At 46.0% G+C, this 19288-nt stretch overlaps 1 protein-coding gene across 1 annotated transcript in view; it reads left to right on the plus strand.

The window, feature by feature from the left end:
• Positions 1-19035, plus strand: part of LOC137528719 (class I histocompatibility antigen, F10 alpha chain-like) — a 296676-nt gene extending 277641 nt beyond the window's left edge. Inside the window, exon 6 of the mRNA XM_068250230.1 lies at positions 18443-19035. Coding sequence (XP_068106331.1) covers positions 18443-18609 — 167 coding nt within the window. The 3' untranslated portion in view covers positions 18610-19035. The remainder of the gene's footprint in view (positions 1-18442) is intronic.
• The last annotated feature ends 253 nt before the right edge of the window (positions 19036-19288 follow it).

Raw genomic sequence — 19288 nt, forward strand, 5'->3', positions numbered from 1 at the left:
GCTGTATATGGCAGTGAACTTAGTTGTTATACATGCTACATTTTTCGGCGATTCAGGAGCATTCGCCTTTAGCATGCTAGAGAAGCACTAATCGCGATCGCTCATCAAACGCTGATTTGTACAGTAATTTTACTGCAATAACTGCGGTAAAATTACCCGTGCAAAACGTTAGCACTGAGCGCTACCATTTTGCCTTTTTCAAGTGTGAATGGGCCCTAAGTGTAACTGAGACCAAAGAGATCTCAAGTTTTATACTTGCCTAGAGCTTCCTCCAGCCCCTTTGAGGCCGCTTGGTCCTTCGCCATCTCCCCTGGCCGCTCCTGTCTCCTGCTGGACAGCGAAGTATACTGGCCCAGTCGGACTTTGTTGTACATGTTCGGCCTGGCCACGCGCACTTCCCCGTCACGCTCCCACGACTGGGAGAATTATGCGCCTCATGCAGAATACTCCCAGTTGTGGGAAAACAATTGGGGAGCCCACGTGGTCAGGCTGTACATGCATGACGAAGCATGACTCAGGCCACAGTACTGGGCCATCCAAGATGGTGAAGGACCCAGCGGTCATAAGGGGGCTGGAGGCTCCAGGAAGAATAAACACTGAGACCTCTTTGGTCTCAGGTTTCCTTTAACAGTAGCAGAAGGGTATTGCACCATGTTAGCCAAACGGTTTGAATTAGGATAATACCATTTATTGGCTAACTTAAAAGAATAAGAGTAAACAAGCTTTCGGCTGTTAAGCCTTCATCAGGCTTCTGTCCTGTTTGCTTGGAAGCTGATGGTCCAGACATATATATATACATGCAACATCAAAAGGGGATACATAGATTTTTTTCAAGCATAAATATATGACATTAAGATGCCTTAAGTAAAACAGAACATCTAAATGGGCTGGGAGGTTGTTAGCTGAGATTAGTGTTGGGCGAACAGTGTTCGCCACTGTTCGGGTTCTGCAGAACATCACCCTGTTCGGGTGATGTTCGAGTTCGGCCGAACACCTGACGGTGCTCGGCCAAACCGTTCGGCCATATGGCCGAACTAAGAGCGCATGGCCGAACGTTCCCCGAACGTTCGGCTAGCGCTGTGATTGGCCGAACGGGTCACGTGGTTCGGACCCGAACGCGCTCTGATTGGCCGAACGGTCACGTGGTTCGGGTAAATAAATACCCGAACCACGTCATATCTCCGCCATTTGTCTGTGGGTTTAGCTTTGGGTAGGCAGGCAGGGTAGTTCGCGCTCCAGCCACGCTAGCCAGGGTCCCCCCTGTCATTGTGTCACTGCTGGGAACAGTAGTACACCGCTTGCTCAGCCACACTATATAGCATTCTGTTTACTGCCACTCTGTGTACCTCGCTCAGCCACACTATATAGCATTCTGTTTACTGCCACTCTGTGTCTGCTGGGAATAGTAGTACACCGCTTGCTCAGCCACACTATATAGCATTCTGTTTACTGCCACTCTGTGTACCTCGCTCAGCCACACTATATAGCATTCTGTTTACTGCCACTCTGTGTCTGCTGGGAATAGTGGTACACCGCTCGCTCAGCCACACTATATAGCATTCTGTTCACTGTTCTGTGTCTGCTTGGAATAGTGGTACACCGCTCGCTCAGCCACACTATATAGCATTCTGTTTACTGTTCTGTGTCTGCTGGGAATAGTGGTACACCGCTCGCTCAGCCACACTATATAGCATTCTGTTTACTGTTCTGTGTCTGCTGGGAATAGTGGTACACCGCTCGCTCAGCCACACTATATAGCATTCTGTGCACTGTTCTGTGTCTGCTGGGAATAGTGGTACACCGCTCGCTCAGCCACACTATATAGCATTCTGTTCACTGTTCTGTGTCTGCTGGGAATAGTGGTACACCGCTCGCTCAGCCACACTATATAGCATTCTGTTTACTGTTCTGTGTCTGCTGGGAATAGTGGTACACCGCTCGCTCATCCACACTATATAGCATTCTGTTCACTGTTCTGTGTCTGCTGGGAATAGTGGTACACCGCCCGCTCAGCCACACTATATAGCATTCTGTTCACTGTTCTGTGTCTGCTGGGAATAGTGGTACACCGCTCGCTCAGCCACACTATATAGCATTCTGTTCACTGTTCTGTGTCTGCTGGGAACAGTAGTACACCGCTCGCTCAGCCAGAGTATATAGCATTGTGTTTACTGCCACTCTGTGTACACCGCTCAGCCAGACTATATACCATTGTTTACTGACACTCTGTGTACACCGCTCAGCCAGACTATATACCATTGTTTACTGACACTCTGTGTACACCGCTCAGCCAGACTATATACCATTGTTTACTGCCACTCTGATTCTGCTGGGAACAGTAGTACACCGCTCGCTCAGCCAGACTATATACCATTGTTTACTGACACTATATAGCAGACTATATAGCATTGTGTGTACACCGCTCAGCCAGACTATATACCATTGTTTACTGCCACTCTGATTCTGCTGGGAACAGTAGTACACCGCTCGCTCAGCCAGACTATATAGCATTGTGTTTACTGCCACTCTGTGTACACCGCTCAGCCAGACTATATACCATTGTTTACTGACACTCTGTGTACACCGCTCAGCCAGACTATATACCATTGTTTACTGAAACTCTGTGTACACCGCTCAGCCAGACTATATACCATTGTTTACTGCCACTCTGATTCTGCTGGGAACAGTAGTACACCGCTCGCTCAGCCAGACTATATACCATTGTTTACTGACACTATATAGCAGACTATATAGCATTGTGTGTACACCGCTCAGCCAGACTATATACCATTGTTTACTGACACTCTGTGTACACCGCTCAGCCAGACTATATACCATTGTTTACTGCCACTCTGATTCTGCTGGGAACAGTAGTACACCGCTCGCTCAGCCAGACTATATACCATTGTTTACTGACACTCTGTGTACACCGCTCAGCCAGACTATATACCATTGTTTACTGCCACTCTGATTCTGCTGGGAACAGTAGTACACCGCTCGCTCAGCCAGACTATATACCATTGTTTACTGACACTCTGTGTACACCGCTCAGCCAGACTATATACCATTGTTTACTGCCACTCTGATTCTGCTGGGAACAGTAGTACACCGCTCGCTCAGCCAGACTATATACCATTGTTTACTGACACTATATAGCAGACTATATAGCATTGTGTGTACACCGCTCAGCCAGACTATATACCATTGTTTACTGACACTCTGTGTACACCGCTCAGCCAGACTATATACCATTGTTTACTGCCACTCTGATTCTGCTGGGAACAGTAGTACACCGCTCGCTCAGCCAGACTATATACCATTGTTTACTGACACTCTGTGTACACCGCTCAGCCAGACTATATACCATTGTTTACTGCCACTCTGATTCTGCTGGGAACAGTAGTACACCGCTCGCTCAGCCAGACTATATACCATTGTTTACTGACACTCTGTGTACACCGCTCAGCCAGACTATATACCATTGTTTACTGCCACTCTGATTCTGCTGGGAACAGTAGTACACCGCTCGCTCAGCCAGACTATATAGCATTGTGTTTACTGCCACTCTGTGTACACCGCTCAGCCACACTATATAGCATTGCGTACTCTGCCAGTCAGTGTGTATATTGCTGGGATCAGTAATACTCCACTCACCGTCAACCACTATATGAGCTCAACATGAGTTCCCCAGAGACCTCCGCTGTGAGCAGCACTCCCAACAACAGCAACAGCCAACGCCCCACGCAAGCTATAACATCCACCCCAGCAGCCAGTGGTCAGCAGCAGCCCTCCCCGGAGGAGAACGTTGTGTCCATCAGTCCGTCGCCAGAGCGATTAATGAGGGCTGCCATTGAGGAGATGATGGGGCCTGATGTGGAGGAGGAGGTCTGGCTCAGGCCAGCATCCCAAGTTAATGTTGAGGACGATGAGGGGTCTGTGTCTGGGGATGTTGGGGTGGCAGAGGTGGTGGGTGGGTCAGACTCAGGAGAAGAGTTGTATGATGAGGATGATGATCGGGACCATCTGTATGTGCCTCAGAGTCCGACCCCGGAAAACATGTTGTATCGTGTGTTTAGGTACTAAAATCTGCGTTCCCTCCCAGTAGTGTTGGGCGAACAGTGTTTGCCACTGTTCGGGTTCTGCAGAACATCACCCTGTTCGGGGTGACTATATAGCAGACTATATAGCATTGTGTTTAATGCCACTCTGTGTACACGGCTCAGCCACACTATATAGCATTGTGTTTACTTCCACTCTGTGTCTGCTGGGAACAGTAGTACACCGCTCACCCGCCACTGTATAGCATTGTGCTCTGTGTCACTGCTGACAATAGTGGTACACCGCTCACCCACCACTGTATAGCATTTCTGTACTGCCACTGTACTGCTGCCAGTCAGCGTGTACTTTAAGGATAAGTGAAATGAGGAAGAAATCCGGTGAAAGAGGGAGGGGCAAGGGAAGAGGTGTTTCCCCTGACGGTTCACGTACAGGCCACAGGGGAGCACCCAAGAAAACCCACTCAATACTGCCCATGTTGTCCAGGACAACAACCCTCACAGATCCAAAAGAACAGGACCAGATAATTACTTGGATGACCTCTCAAGCGTCCAGCAGTGGGTTAAGCAGCACCAGCACATCACGCACGAGGTCCGAGTCCTCAGCCAGTTAAAGTCTGGGCTTTCTTTGAAGACTGCACTGAGGATGTTACCATGGCGATTTGCAAGGTGTGCAAGACCCGCCTGAGCAGGGGGAAAAGTATTAACAACCTCTCCACCACCAGCATGAGCCGCCACATTCTATCCAAACATCCCACTCTGTGGGCAAACGCGGCAGGACAGGGTACCACCAGCAACACTGCCTCCCTTGGGTTCACCAGACTCACCACCAGACCCGCCTCAGCAGCAGCAGTAGCCCAGCCATTGCGTGGTTCACAACATTCACAAACATCAGACGATGCTGACACTGTCACTTTCCGGACTAGTGCTCTTGAGGTCTCCCAGTGTTCATCAAACACAACAACCAACAGCCCTTCGGTGTGCAGCGCTACGGTTGAGTTGTCTGTCTCTGAGATGTTTGAGCACAAGAGGAAATTGCCAGCAAATGACCCCCGGGCCGTGGCAGTAACAGCCAGCCAGCATAGCCAAGCTTCTGGCCTGCGAAATGCTGCCATATCGAGTGGTGGAGACAAACAGCTTCAAGGGCATGATGTCAGTGGCCATCCCACGTTACGTTGTTCCCAGCCGCTACCACTTTGCGCGCTCTGCAGTGCCTGAGTTGCATGAGCACGTGGTCAGCTAAATAACCCGAAGCTTGAAGAATGCCGTTGCCTGCAAGGTTCACCTCACCACTGACACCTGGACGAGTGCGTTCGGCCAGGGTCGATACATCTCCCTTACCGCGCACTGGGTGAACCTTGTGGAGCCTGGCAGCGATTCCTCACCTGCTACGGCGCGGGTGTTGCCCACGCCGCAAACAGCTGGATAACAACAGCAGCACCTACCTCTCTGACTCCTTCTCCTCCAACGCATCTCAAAGCTGTACCTCATCCGGAAATGCTAACCCAGCAGCAGTAGGATCGTGGAAGCAGTGCAGCACAGCTGTTGGCATGCGTCAGCAAGCGTTGCTGAAGCTGATCTGCCTTGGGGATAAGCAGCACACAGGGGAGGAAATTTGGAGGGGAATAAAGGAACAGACGGATTTGTGGCTGGCACCGCTGGACCTGAAACCGGGCATGAAGCTAGACACCTGGCACGAACTGGCAATGTACGCAATAGAGGTGCTGGCTTGCCCGGCAGCCAGCGTTATGTCGGAACGCTGTTTCAGTGCTGCCGGAGGCATCATCACAGATCGGCGTATCCGCCTCTCCACAGAAAATGCAGACCGTCTGACTCAAATTAAAATGAATCAATCCTGGATTGGAAACGACTACGCAACACTCCTGGACCCCAACCAAGTAACATGACCGATGAACATCTGGGATGGTTTAGCGTTTCCGGTCCCTGTTTATTGAACCTCTCATCTGTATTACATTTATGACTGCATGGCGGCAAAAAGCATTGCTGCTATATCCGCACGCTTTTTGTCCTCATGCAAGGCCTGGGTTGTTGTGTCTCACAAAGCGTGGCCTTCTCCTCCTGCGCCTCCTCCTGTTCCATCACGTGTGCTGCTGCTGCTGCTGCTGCTGCTGGGTTACCGTTGCCGCGTGGTCCCTGTTTATGGAACCTCTTATCTTTATTACATTTATGACTACATGGCGGTACAAAGCATGCTATCCGCACGCTTTTTGTCCTCATGCAAGGCCTGGGTTGTTGTGTCTCACAAAGCGTGGCCTTCTCCTCCTGCGCCTCCTCCTGTTCCATCACGTGTGCTGCTGCTGCTGCTGCTGCTGGGTTAGCGTTGCCGCGTGGTCCCTGTTTATTGAACCTCTTATCTTTATTACATTTATGACTACATGGCGGTACAAAGCATGCTCTCCGCACGCTTTTTGTCCTCATGCAAGGCCTGGGTTGTTGTGTCTCACAAAGCGTGGCCTTCTCCTCCTGCGCCTCCTCCTGTTCCATCACGTGTGCTGCTGCTGGGTTAGCGTTGCCGCGTGGTCCCTGTTTATTGAACCACTTATCTTTATTACATTTATGACTGCATGGTGGTACAAAGCATGCTATCCGCACGCTTCTTGTCCTCATGCAAGGCCTGGGTTGTTGTGTCTCAAAGCGTGGCCTTCTCCTCCTGCGCCACCCTCCTCCTGTTCCATCACGTGTGCTGCTGCTGGGTTAGCATTACCGGTCCCTTTTCCTGGAACCTCTTATATGTATTACATTTATGACTGCATGCCGACAAAAAGCATGTTACCTGTGCAAAGAAAACAGACATTTCCCGCATTTAAAAGACAGTTTTCCCTTTGAAACTTTAAAATCGATTTTCTCAAAAACTATAAGCTCTTTTTGCTAAATTTTTTTTTCCTCTTGTACCCACTCCCAAGGTGCACATACCCTGTAAATTTGGGGTATGTAGCATGTAAGGAGGCTTTACAAAGCACAAAAGTTCGGGTCCCCATTGACTTCCATTATGTTCGGAGTTCGGGTCGAACACCCGAACATCGCGGACATGTTCGGCCTGTTCGGCCCGAACCCGAACATCTAGATGTTCGCCCAACACTAGCTGAGATTAGACTCATTCATGCAGACCACAGACCAACGGACACAGCATGAATGATCTTCGAGTCACTCCTCTGAAGGGTGGCTTCAAAACGTCAAATGATAGATCAGTAGTGGAAACAAAATGTATAAATTGGTTCAAAGCGGCGGACAAAGGCTTGAATAAGGACAAAAACTTTTTATACTGGTGTGAGGCTGGTGATATTTAATGCCAAAACTCTTTCTCAGCCTATATAGTTAAACTTGTGAACTTGTGAATTTATGATGCCTCTGTGACAGTATAGCTCCCAAGTCTGTGAGTATTGTGTAAACAAGGAGTCTTATCTCAGCCAACATCCTCCCAGCCCATTTAGATGTTCTGTATTACTTAAAGTGGACTTAAATTAAAAATACAAGATTTCAGAAATAAAATCTATTTTGTAAATTATAATAATAAATAGCAGTCTTTTTTCAGCTGCATGATGACAAATATAAAATATTTTACATTTATTGGAGGAACCCCCTCCCTTCCTTTCATATTGCCGCCGGGACAGAATCCGGCAAACTGCTGGAGTAGAAAGTGTCTGGCAAAGGAGGAATTGCTAATGGCTGCCACCTGTATAACCCTAGTTGTGAAAAGAGAAGGGTAAGAAGCATGCACTGAAATGCTCATAGGCTTAGAGGAGTGTTTATTTATCTTTGTATGTGTCAGAGTGGTGCAACTAAATATTTTGAATTAAAAAAAAATGTTTGGTTTGGGTCCGCTTTAAGGCATCTTAATGACATGTATTTATGCTTGAAAGAAATCTATGTATATCCTTTTGATGTTACATGTATGTAGCTATAAAACTAGCTATCTATGCTTAGCACAGTAAACTTACATTAAATAACAAAAGCAGAGCAATCTAATTATGTTTCAAAAAATGTGTATTACACATTTTATATCAAAACACATATGAAACCCACATAGACCATCCTAAATCGATTGCACTCGCCCCTATATCCCGTCTAGCAATACATCATGGTTGGTGGGACACAGTTCATAACCAGCACTGGTTTCTAACGCGTGGAAACTGGAAAGGTGTACATTGGAAAGATGGGAAGAGACCTAGGTACACGAATAGGTGAACATTTGAACAATATTCAAAACAAAAAAGCAGAAAGTGCGGTGGTTGTACGTTTCAATGAATGTCAAGGAGGAAATATAAGAAGTTTTAAATTTAGAGAGATTTATAATTTAAAAATTAGCCCAAGAAGGGGTGATTTTGACAGGATACTACTGCAAAAGGAATGTATATGGATGTATAAATGCAATACAATAACGCCACATGGGACCAATGCAGATTTCAATTTGGGGGTATTTCTGTAGATAACCAAATTAAGGGATTGGTCTCTTCCCCTCTTTTGAATTTTCCTTTTGTTTTTTTTGGAGTTTCTTTTTCTGTGTTTGTTTTTGATTAAATAAAGAAAAGGAGTTGGTTACTAAGGGACAGTTTTGATTCCAGGTCCCCCATGTGGAGACAAGCCCTTTGAGTAAGGGATATCTCCCGGGTCCTCTCTTGGCATAATATTAAAAATTGTTTTGTTCATAATGTGTAGCAGATTAGAATGGCTTGTCAAGAATTTTGGGCTGTATGGTCAAAAGGAATATAGTTATGAAGTTAATTGAATGTGCTAGATTAGCACCATTAATGAATATAAAAATGGAAATATGAATAGGGATAAAAGGACTGGAAATATGTTCTTTGAGAATCCCATTTCAAAAACCTCCACAAGATGGTGCCAGAGTACATGGAGTTATTGCAATGAAATGAGAATAATGGGTAATTCCAGGAAAATACACAAGATGGTGCCAGAGAGTGGCAAGTAATGAATTAGCATGATCTAAGCCTGTATACAGTGGTTTGCAAAAGTATTCAGCCCCCTTGAAGTTTTTCACATTTTGTGGTATTACTGCCACAAACATGAATCAATTTTATTGGAATTCCACATGAAAGACCAACCAACACAAAGTGGTGTACACGTGAGAAGTGGAACGAAAATCATACATGATTCCAAACATTTTTTACAAATAAATAACTGCAAAGTGGTGTGTGCGTAATTATTTGGCCCCCTTTGATCTCAGTGCAGTCAGTTGCCTATAGACATTGCCTGATGAGTGCTAATGACTAAATAGAGTGCACCTGTGTGTAATCTAATGTCAGTACAAATACAGCTGCTCTGTGAGGGCCTCAGAGATTGTCTAAGAGAATATTGGTAGCAACAACATAGTGAAGTCCAAAGAACACACCAGACAGGTCAGGGATAAAGTTATTGAGAAATTTAAAGCAGGCTTAGGCTACAAAAAGATTTCCAAAGCCTTGAACATCCCACGGAGCACTGTTCAAGCGATCATTCAGAAATGGAAGGAGTATGGAACAACTGTAAACCTACCAAGACAAGGCCATCCACCTAAACTCACAGGCCGAACAAGGAGAGCGCTGATCAGAAATGCAATCAAGAGGCCCATGGTGACTCTGGACGAGCTGCAGAGATCTACAGCTCAGGTGGGAGACTCTGTCCATGGGACAACTATTAGTCATGCACTGTACAAAGTTGGCCTTTATAAAAGAGTGGCAAGAAGAAAGGCATTGTTAACAGAAAGCATAAGAAGTCCCATTTGCAGTTTGCCACAAGCCATGTGGGGGACACAGCAACCATGTGGAAGAAGGTGCTCTGGTCAGATGAGACCAAAATGGAACTTTTTGGTCAAAATGCAAAACGCTATGTGTGGCAGAAAACTAACACTGCACATCACTCTGAACACACCATCCTCACTGTCAAATATGGTGGTGGCAGCATCATGCTCGGCAGGGGGGGGGGGGGGTGCATCTCTTCAGCAGGGACAGGGAAGCTGGTCAGAGTTGATGGGAAGATGGATGGAGCCAAATACAGGGCAAACTTGGAAGAAAACCTCTTGGAGACTGAAAAAGACTTAAGACTGGGGCGGAGGTTCACCTTCCAGCAGAACAATGACCCTAAATGTAGCTCCAAAGGTTCACACGTCACCCACCTTCTGGGACCAGGACAGACCCTCGTGCCGGTGCACCTCTCCTGCAGGTACACCACTCCTGCTCCACCGTAGTACAATTTCAAAAACGGAGACTGCACACAAAGGGCTTTAGCGACAGGCTGTATTAGTGAGCATGCAGAGGCACATACACAACATGTTTCGGGAAGGAAGGGCTCCGCCCGAAACATGTTGTGTATGTGCCTCTGCATGCTCAATAATACAGCTTGTCGCTAAAGCCCTTTGTGTGCAGTCTCCATTTTTGAAATTGTACAATGACCCTAAACATAAAGCCAGGGCAACAATAGAATGGTTTAAAACAAAACATATCTATGTGTTAGAATGGCCCAGTCAAAGTCCAGATCTAAATCCAATCGAGAATCTGTGGCAAGTTCTGAAAACTGCTGTTCACAAACGCTGTCTATCTAATCTGACTGAGCTGGAGCTGTTTTGCAAAGAAGAATGGGCAAGGATTTCAGTCTCTAGATGTGCAAAGCTGGTAGAGACATACCCTAAAAGACTGGCAGCTGTAATTGCAGCAAAAGGTGGTTCTACAAAGTATTGACTCAGGGGGCCGAATAATTACGCACAGCCCACTTTGCAGTTATTGATTTGTAAAAATTTTTTGGAATCATGTATGATTTTCGTTCCACTCCTCATATGTACACCACTTTGTTTTGGTCTTTCATGTGGAATTTCAATAAATTTGATGCATGTTTGTGGCAGTAATGTGACAAAATGTGGAAAACTTCAAGGGGGCCGAATATTTTTGCAACCCACTGTATGCCCACTAGAGGGCAATTGTATTTATAACACTAGCTGATTGCCCGGCGTTGCCCGGATATGTATTCAGAGGCGTATCTAGAGGGGTGCAGGCATGGCTCATGCCATGGGCGCCACAGTACCATGGGTGCCTTGCCTGCCCCTCTGCCATATCTACCCCGTGCTGAGCCACCATGCCTGCCCCATGCCTCTCCATCACTCAGATCAGATTAATTCTGTTATCTGGGGAACGTGGTTACTTAATTCATGTATGTAGGGCGCACGTGGCTTAGTGTTAGAGAAGAGGACAGGGGGAATAAGGAAAGAATTATCTTCAGCAATATCCCGAGCCAAAAAACATAGGCAACCATAATACGTGTACACAAGAAAGGATGCTGCTTTTAGATTGAAAGGGGCTCTGACCAGGAAGGGGGGGGGGCGGGCACAATTTCAGTGTTTGCCATAGGCAATATATTACCCAGATACGCCCCTGTATGTATTTGGCTGGTGTTGGCTCCGCCCAATTTTTCTAACCTTAACACACAATTGCTCAATGACCAAGTTTATGAGCTTTGCGGTCTTTGGCATCAATACTTTGCATTGAAATGAAAAAAATTTTATTGGCTGTTTGTGGCTCCACCCCCTTTGTGAATGTGAACCCCAGTCACCCAATGACCAACTGTACCAGGTTTGAGGCCTGTGCCATTAACAGTGCAAGAATGGCAGCAATTATATATTCCCCTTGAAAAGCAATAGGTGAAGTTTGATTCACTTTTGTAGGCTCCACCCACTTTTCTGAATATTAATCCCAGTCACCCAGTGACCAACTGTGCAAAGTTTGAGAACCCTGCCAATAACAGTGTGAGAATGGCTGCAGTTTACATTTTCCCAGTGAAATTTGTATTTGTCTCCACCCACTGATGACCCCGCATTGCCTGTGTATGTATTTGAATGGTTTTGGCTCCGCCCACTTTTCCTAACCCTAACACACAATTACTCAATGACCAAGCTTGTGAGCTTTGGCGTCTTTGGCATCCATCATTTGTATATTGCCATAGAAATTAAACAAATCAGATTGGCTGTTTGCGGCTGCGGCCCTCTCCAACATTTGAACCCCAGTCACCGAATGACCAACTGTAGCAAGTTTGAGGCATCTGCTATTAACAGTGTAAAAATGGCAGCAATTTAAATATTCCCCTTGAAAATCAACAGGTGAATTTTGATTGGCTATTATAGGCTCCACCCACATTCCCTGAATATTAATCTCAGTCACCCAGTGACCATATGGGCAAAGGTTGAGATCCCTGCCATTAACAGTAATGAAGGGCTGCAGTTTACATTTTCCCAGGTAATGACCCTGCCATTAACGGCGTAAGAATGGCTGCAGTTTATATTTTCCCAGTGAAATTTGTTTTTGGCTCCACCCACTTTTTGTAACTTTGACTCACAGTCACTCAATGACCAAGTTTATAAGCTTTGGGGTCCTTGGCATCAATAATTTGTATTTTCCCATGAAATTAAACAAATCTGATTGGCTGTTTGTGGCTCTGTCGTCTTTTCTGAATTTGAACCCCAGTGACCCAATGACCAACTATATCAGGTTTGAGGCTTGTGCCATTAACAATGCAAAATGGCAGCAATTTTAATATTCCCCTTGAAAATCAACAGGTGAATTTTGATTGGCCTTTTTAGGCTCCACCCACATTTCTGAATATTAATCCCAGTCACCCAGTAACCAGCTGTGCAAAGTTTGAGAACCCTGCCATTAACAGTGAAGAAGGGCTGCAGTTTACATTTTTCCAGAAAAATCCTTTTTTGACACCACCCAGTTTTTGTAACCTTGATACACAGTCACTCAATGACCAAGTTTGTGAGCTTTCGGGTTCCTGGCATCAAAATTGTGCTAATGGAAGCAGTTTATCCAGCAAAGAAATCTGGCTGTTTGTGGCTCCTCCCCTTTTGTGAATTTGAACCCCAGTCACTTAACGACCGACTGTAGCAGGTTTGGGGCCTCTGCCATTAACAGTGTAAGAATGGCACCAGTTTCAATATTCCCCTTGAAAATCAATAGGTGAGTGTAATGATTGGTGTCAGCAACACAGATTTTTCTGATTATTGGTGATCTGCAGTATCACCAATAATACAGATGCTATACTTGATTATGTGGTGATCTGCAGAATCACCAATAATACTAGTATAGCTAGACACAGGACACCCAATGTGGTATAGTATTTGGTGCAACAGCAATTGGAAAGGTTATCTCCCGAGAAGCAGACACTACTGCAGTCAAGGATTCCCTGAGGAGCAGGGAATCAGACTGCACTGCAGCCAGCGGACCTCTGAGGGGCAGATTCCAACTGACTGTGCTGCCAGTTAATGATATGTAATGGAATGAGTGATTCAGATAGACCTGCAGCTGAGGATTTAGGAAATCAGACTGTACTGCAGCCAGTGGATACCTGAGGAGCAGGGATCACTGACTGGAGTAATGTGATGAGGATTGGTCTGCAGGTAGGGATTCCCTGAGGAGCAGGGAATCAGACTGTACTGCAGCCAAGGACTCCCTGAGAGGCAGGGAATCAGACTGTACTGCAGCCAGTGGACCTTAGAGAGGTAGAGAGACCCACTGACTGTGCTGCAAGATGGTCTCCAGAGGAGCCGGTGACCATAGGCCTGATCTTGCAGCTAGTAACCACCTGAAGAGCAAGTGTCACAGATGTACAGTAAGGCTGATCACCTAAGGGCTAGGTGACAGCCAGAAAGGTCAGACAAGCCAGGTCGGCAACACACGGACAGATAAAGTACAGAGGCGAAGACTGATTCGGTATCCAGGTACAGGCAAAGTTGGCAACAGGTAATCAGATGGGCGGAAGTACCGAATCCGAAAACAGGAGAGTAGTCAGGAAAGCCAAAGTTCATAACAGGTAACAGTAACCTATCTTAGTCCTAGTCTTAGGTGTGAGGTCCTTGGTCTCAACACCTGGGATCTAGTCTAACAGATAAACAGTAGCAATGTAGCAATCTCCTAGTCTTAGGTGTGAGGTCCTTGGTCTCAACACCTGGGAGCTAGTCTAACACATAAACAGTAGCAAGCAATAGTACTTTAAAGCTATCAACGGAATCTGACTCAGTGTGAATTCCCAGCTCCAGCTGGTTATAACACACTGTGGGATCTGACTCAGGTCTCACACGTAAATGTTCACAACAGCAGACAACTTGCAACTGACAGGCAAGTCCTATATACCAAACGCGCTCCACAGCGCCGCCCCAGTCACTCAGCCAATCTGAAGCATAGCTGGAGTCAGCTGATCGGCCTGATCAGCTGACTCCCCTTCTACTAGCATAAAGGTCCTGTCGCCCGGCGCGCGCGCGCGTAGCTCTCCATCTGTGTGCACTAGAAGGACCAGGCAAACCAGCAACATGTTGCTGCACGGCAGAAGCCACCGGCTGGGACGCGGAGATAGCCACCATGCTGCTTGCCCATGCGGCGGCATCTCCGTTATTCATTACAGTAGGTTTTGATTGGCTCTTGTAGGCTCCACCTACTTTTCTAAAAATTAATCCCAGTCACCCAGTGACCAACTGTGTCAAGTTTGAGAACCCTGCCATTAACAGTGTAAGAATAACTGCAGTTTATATTTTCCCATGTAAAAAGTAAGTTGTTTTTGGCTCCGCTATTTCTAACCTTGACATACAGTCACTCAATGACCAAGTTTATGAGCTGTGGGGGCATCAATAATTTGCAATTTCCCATTGAAATTAAACAAATCTGATTGGCTGTTTTTGGCCAGCTCCCTTTTCAAAATTTAAACCCCATTCTCCAATGACTGACGGTACCAGATACCGGATTTGAGGCCTCTGTCATGAAGAGTGTATGAATGGCAGTAATGTAAATCTTCCCCTTGAAAACCAAAAGGTGAATTTTGATTGGCTGCTTTAGGCTCCACCCACTTTCCTGAATATTAATCCCAGTCACCCAGTGGCCAACTGTGTCAAGTTTGAGAACCCTGCCAATAACAGAATGACTGAAATCAATCTAACAAATCTTATTGGTTGTTTATGGCTAGAGATGGGCCGAACGGTTCGCTGGCGAACAGTTCCAGGCGAACTTCGGTGGTTCGCATTCGCCTGCCAAAGGCGAACTTTCCCGGAAGTTCGATTCGCCCCATAATGCTCTATTGAGCAAAACTTTGACCCTCTACATCACAGTCAGCAGTCACATTGTTGCCAATCAGACTGCACTCACTGGTGGAGCCCCACCCCCCTTATACAAGGCAAGGTCCTTGAGCCATTTCACTCACAGCTGCTAGGGAGAGTTTAATTAGCCTCTTGTAGGCTTCTCCCTCCCTCCTCCCTTCTACGCTTCTACCTATTCCCCTCTCCCTCCTACCAGAGGGAGGAGGGTCTCTTCTGCCAGGGAATTCCAGTATTTCAAAAGTCAGCTTACATACCGTACTCTGTCTGCTCAGTAAGCCAGCACTTATTCAGTAGGAGTCCTTAGGCAAGTCTTCCTAACACTGCTACTGCCTATAGAGCGTGCCCTAGTGGCTGCAGCTCTGGCGCTTTGAGTCTGCCAGGAGAAAAGTGTGATATAAATGTTATTTGTTTTGTCTAATTTTTCTCTTGGATTGAGCATAAAAGGTACATGCTAGGCTAGTTTCAGCTAGTAGTGTTGGTGGTATAATGGATATGTTAATTACCTACCATACACTGAGACCTGGGTTCAATCCCCAGCCACGGTATGTAAGCTGGCTTTTGAAATACTATAATTCCCTGGCAGATGAGACCCTCCTCCCTCCAGTAGGAGAGAGGAGGGAATAGGTAGAAGGGTGGAGGGTGGAGCTCCAGGTATTAGAACCCTTGAAACATGATTTCTATCATTTTTCCAGCCAGTAATTTTTTTAAAAATTTTAAATTTCGCCTCCCCATTGAAGTCTATTACGGTTCGCGAACTTTTTCGCGAACCAAACTTTCCGTGGAGGTTCGCGAACAGAGTTTGCGAGCCTAAAAACGGAGGTTCGGCCCATCTCTATTTATGGCTCCACCCCCTTTAGTGAATTTGGACCTTAGTCACCCAATGACTGACTGTATCAGGTTTGAGGCCTCTGCCATTAACAGTGTAAGAATGGTAGCAATGTAAATATTCCCCTAGAAAATCAATAGGTGAATTTTGATTGGCTGTTGAAGGCTCCACCCACATTTCTGAATACTAATCCCAGTCACCCAGTGGCCAGTTGTGTCAAGTTTGGGAACCCTGCCATGTAAAAAATTAAGTTTTTCTAACCTTGACATACAGTCACTCAATTATCAAGTTTATCAGCTTTGGGGTCCTTGGTATCAATACTTTGTATATTCCCATTGAAAAATAAACAAATCTGATTGGCCGTTTGTGGCTCCGCCCCCTTTCTGAATTTGAACCCTAGTCACCCAGGGACCAACTATACCAGGCAATATTAACAGAATAAGAATGGTAGCAGTTTAAATATTCCCTTGAAAATAAACAGGTGCATTTTTAGTGGCTGTTGTAGGCTCCACCTACTTTCCAAAATCTTAATACCATTCACCCAGTGACCAACCGTGCAAAATTTGAGAACCCTGCCATTAATGGTGTAAGAATGGCTGCAGTTTAAATGTTCCCAGTAAAATTTGTTTTTGGCTCCGGCCGCTTTTTGTAACCTTGACACAGTCACTCAATGACCAAGTTTGTGAGCTTTCAGGTTCCTGGCATCAAAAATGTGTGAATGGAAGCAGTTTATCCAGCAAGGAAATCTGATTGGCTGCTTGTGGCCCCGCCCCTTTAGTGAATTTGGACCCCAGTCACCCAATGACCGACTGTAGCAAGTTTGAAGCCTCGGCCACTAACAGTGTAAGAATGGCAGCAGTTTAAATATTACCCTTGAAAATCAATAGGTGAATTTTGATTGGCTGTTGAAGGCTCCACCCATTTTCTTGAATCTTAATCACATTCACCCAGTGACCAAGTGTGTCAAGTTTGAGACCCCTGCGATTAACAGTCTAAGAATTACTGCAGTTTACATTTTCCCATTTAAAATGAATGGCTGAAATTTGATTGGCTGTTTCATGCTCCACCCACTTTTCCTGGATTTGTAGCCTCGGTTACCAAGTGACCAACTGTGCCAAGTGTGGGGGCTCTGGCTCAATTACTGTGAGAATGGCAGCCTTTTCCATTTTTTCCATTCACTTGAATGGGTGGAATCTGATTGGCTGTTTGTAGCTCCGCCCAGGTGTGCAGGGGGGACGCGAGACCCCCAGAACATATCATACAAGATAGTAAGGAATCTGCATACCAAGTTTCGTTGAAATCGGTCAAGGCATTTTCGAGTGATCGCGGCACATACACACACACACATACACACACGCACACACACACATCCGATTTTATATATATATATTATTTTCAGTACGGTTCCTCTTCAAGTGGCTGGCTTCATACCAAACTATTGGCACTAGACCTGGGCAGGTCATTAGCTTGTGAACCCAGCTGAGGGACAGTTAGGGCTCAGCCACATTATAAGCATTTTTCTGAGTGCTTTGTGATTGATTAGCACTTTCTGAGAGCTTTTTAAAAATTGTTTCCATTCACTTTCATTAAAATCGTGGTAAAAATTGTGTAAAAATCGCAGCGATTGCACAATCGCGTACACAAAAAACCACATTGATTTTTACCGTGATTTTAATGAAAGTGAATGTGAGCAATTTTTTAAAAAGTGCTAATCAATCACAAAGTGCTCAGAAAAGTGCTTATAGTGGGATTGGGCCCTTAGTGACGTGAATTGTTTCTTTTTCTCTGCAAGTCATTGCAGAAAATGTATCAGTGTTGTCAGGGCTGGCTTTAGGTTTATTATTGTCCTGAGCAAAACTAAATCTTGGTGCTCCCCCTGTCCCGGATTTTAGGATTCCTTTCTGCTTTCTTTTGGCAATACTGCCACCAAAAAGCATTGCCACTAATGATAACGCTATGTTCTTAATAGTGGGAAAAATAATACAGTATTAGGTATTTGGATGAGTCCCAGATAGTATTAGGCAATTATTATTATTATTTAGTATTTATATGGCGGCGACATTTTCCGCAGCACTGTACAGAGTATATTGTCACTTAACTGTCCTTCAGAGAGGCTCACAATCTAATCCCTACCATAGTCATATGTCTACATTGTGCGGTGTATGTATCGTCTAGGGACAATTTAGGGGGAAGCCAATTAACTTATCTGTATGTGTTTGGGTTGTGAAAGGAAACCAGAGTGCCAGAAGGAAACCCACACAGACACAGGAAAATATACAAACTCTGTGCAGATAGTGCTCTGGCTGGTATTTTAACCGGGGACCCACGCTGCAAGGTAACAGTGCCAACCACTCCCTCAGACCAGAATACTGTGGGGCCTTAGTGATTGGGCAGGGCAAAGGCCGTCCCTGAGTGCTGTATGAATGTATAATTACAATAACCACACCCCATGTTTCCTTTGTGTTTCTCTCTTAGAACCCAGTGATGGCCCCTCTGTTCCAGTGACTGCTATTGCTGCCGGCATCGGTTGTCTTATTGCTACTGCTGCAGTTTTTGGTGGAGTTTATCTCTACAGGAATAAGTGTCATTCCCGCAGGATATTATGTTTCCCAAATTATTCATTTACAGCGTCGCCTCAATAATGTGAAGCTTAAAGTGAACCTGAAGTGAGGTAACTCACTTCAGGTAAGATACTTACCTACAGAGGAAAGACTCTGGATACCATTAAGCCTTCCCAGTCCTCGGTCAATCCCAACATTCCAGTGCTGTCCCCATTGGAGTTTTTCCACCTGCTAGGTCTTACACCTCCTACAGCACTCCTTGGGCAGCCTTTGGAAGTACTCATGTCTCTGAGTGCATCCATACTGTGACTCCACCCACCCCTCCCTCCCTACCCCCGTCCTCCGCTCATCCCCCGCACATGTACAAGCAGTGGCCCACCTATGCCTCGATTCCAGTGTCAAGCCCACAGCTGCAGACTTCTCTCTAACTCCTGACTGTTCCCCTAGTGACTGGCTTCTGCTGATGGTGCTGATCATGTTATTAGAAGAAACCAACAATTTGGGAAACAGCGAGGAGGGAGAGAGAGGTCAGCGGCTGTGCACTCCACGCTGGAATTGAGGCATAGGTAAGCCTCTGCTTGTACATGTGCAAGGGGACGAGCGGATGACGGAGTAGGGAGGGAAGGAGGAGCAGAGGACGGGGGGTAGGGAGGGAGGGGCGGGTGCGGCTCCTATACCTAGCTACCTATACTGAAGGCATCTATATCTAGCTATCAATACTGAAGGCACCTATACCTAGCTATCTATACTGAAGGCAATT

Source organism: Hyperolius riggenbachi, chromosome 8 (assembly GCF_040937935.1).
Source record: "Hyperolius riggenbachi isolate aHypRig1 chromosome 8, aHypRig1.pri, whole genome shotgun sequence".
Classification (NCBI taxonomy): Eukaryota; Metazoa; Chordata; class Amphibia; order Anura; family Hyperoliidae; genus Hyperolius; species Hyperolius riggenbachi.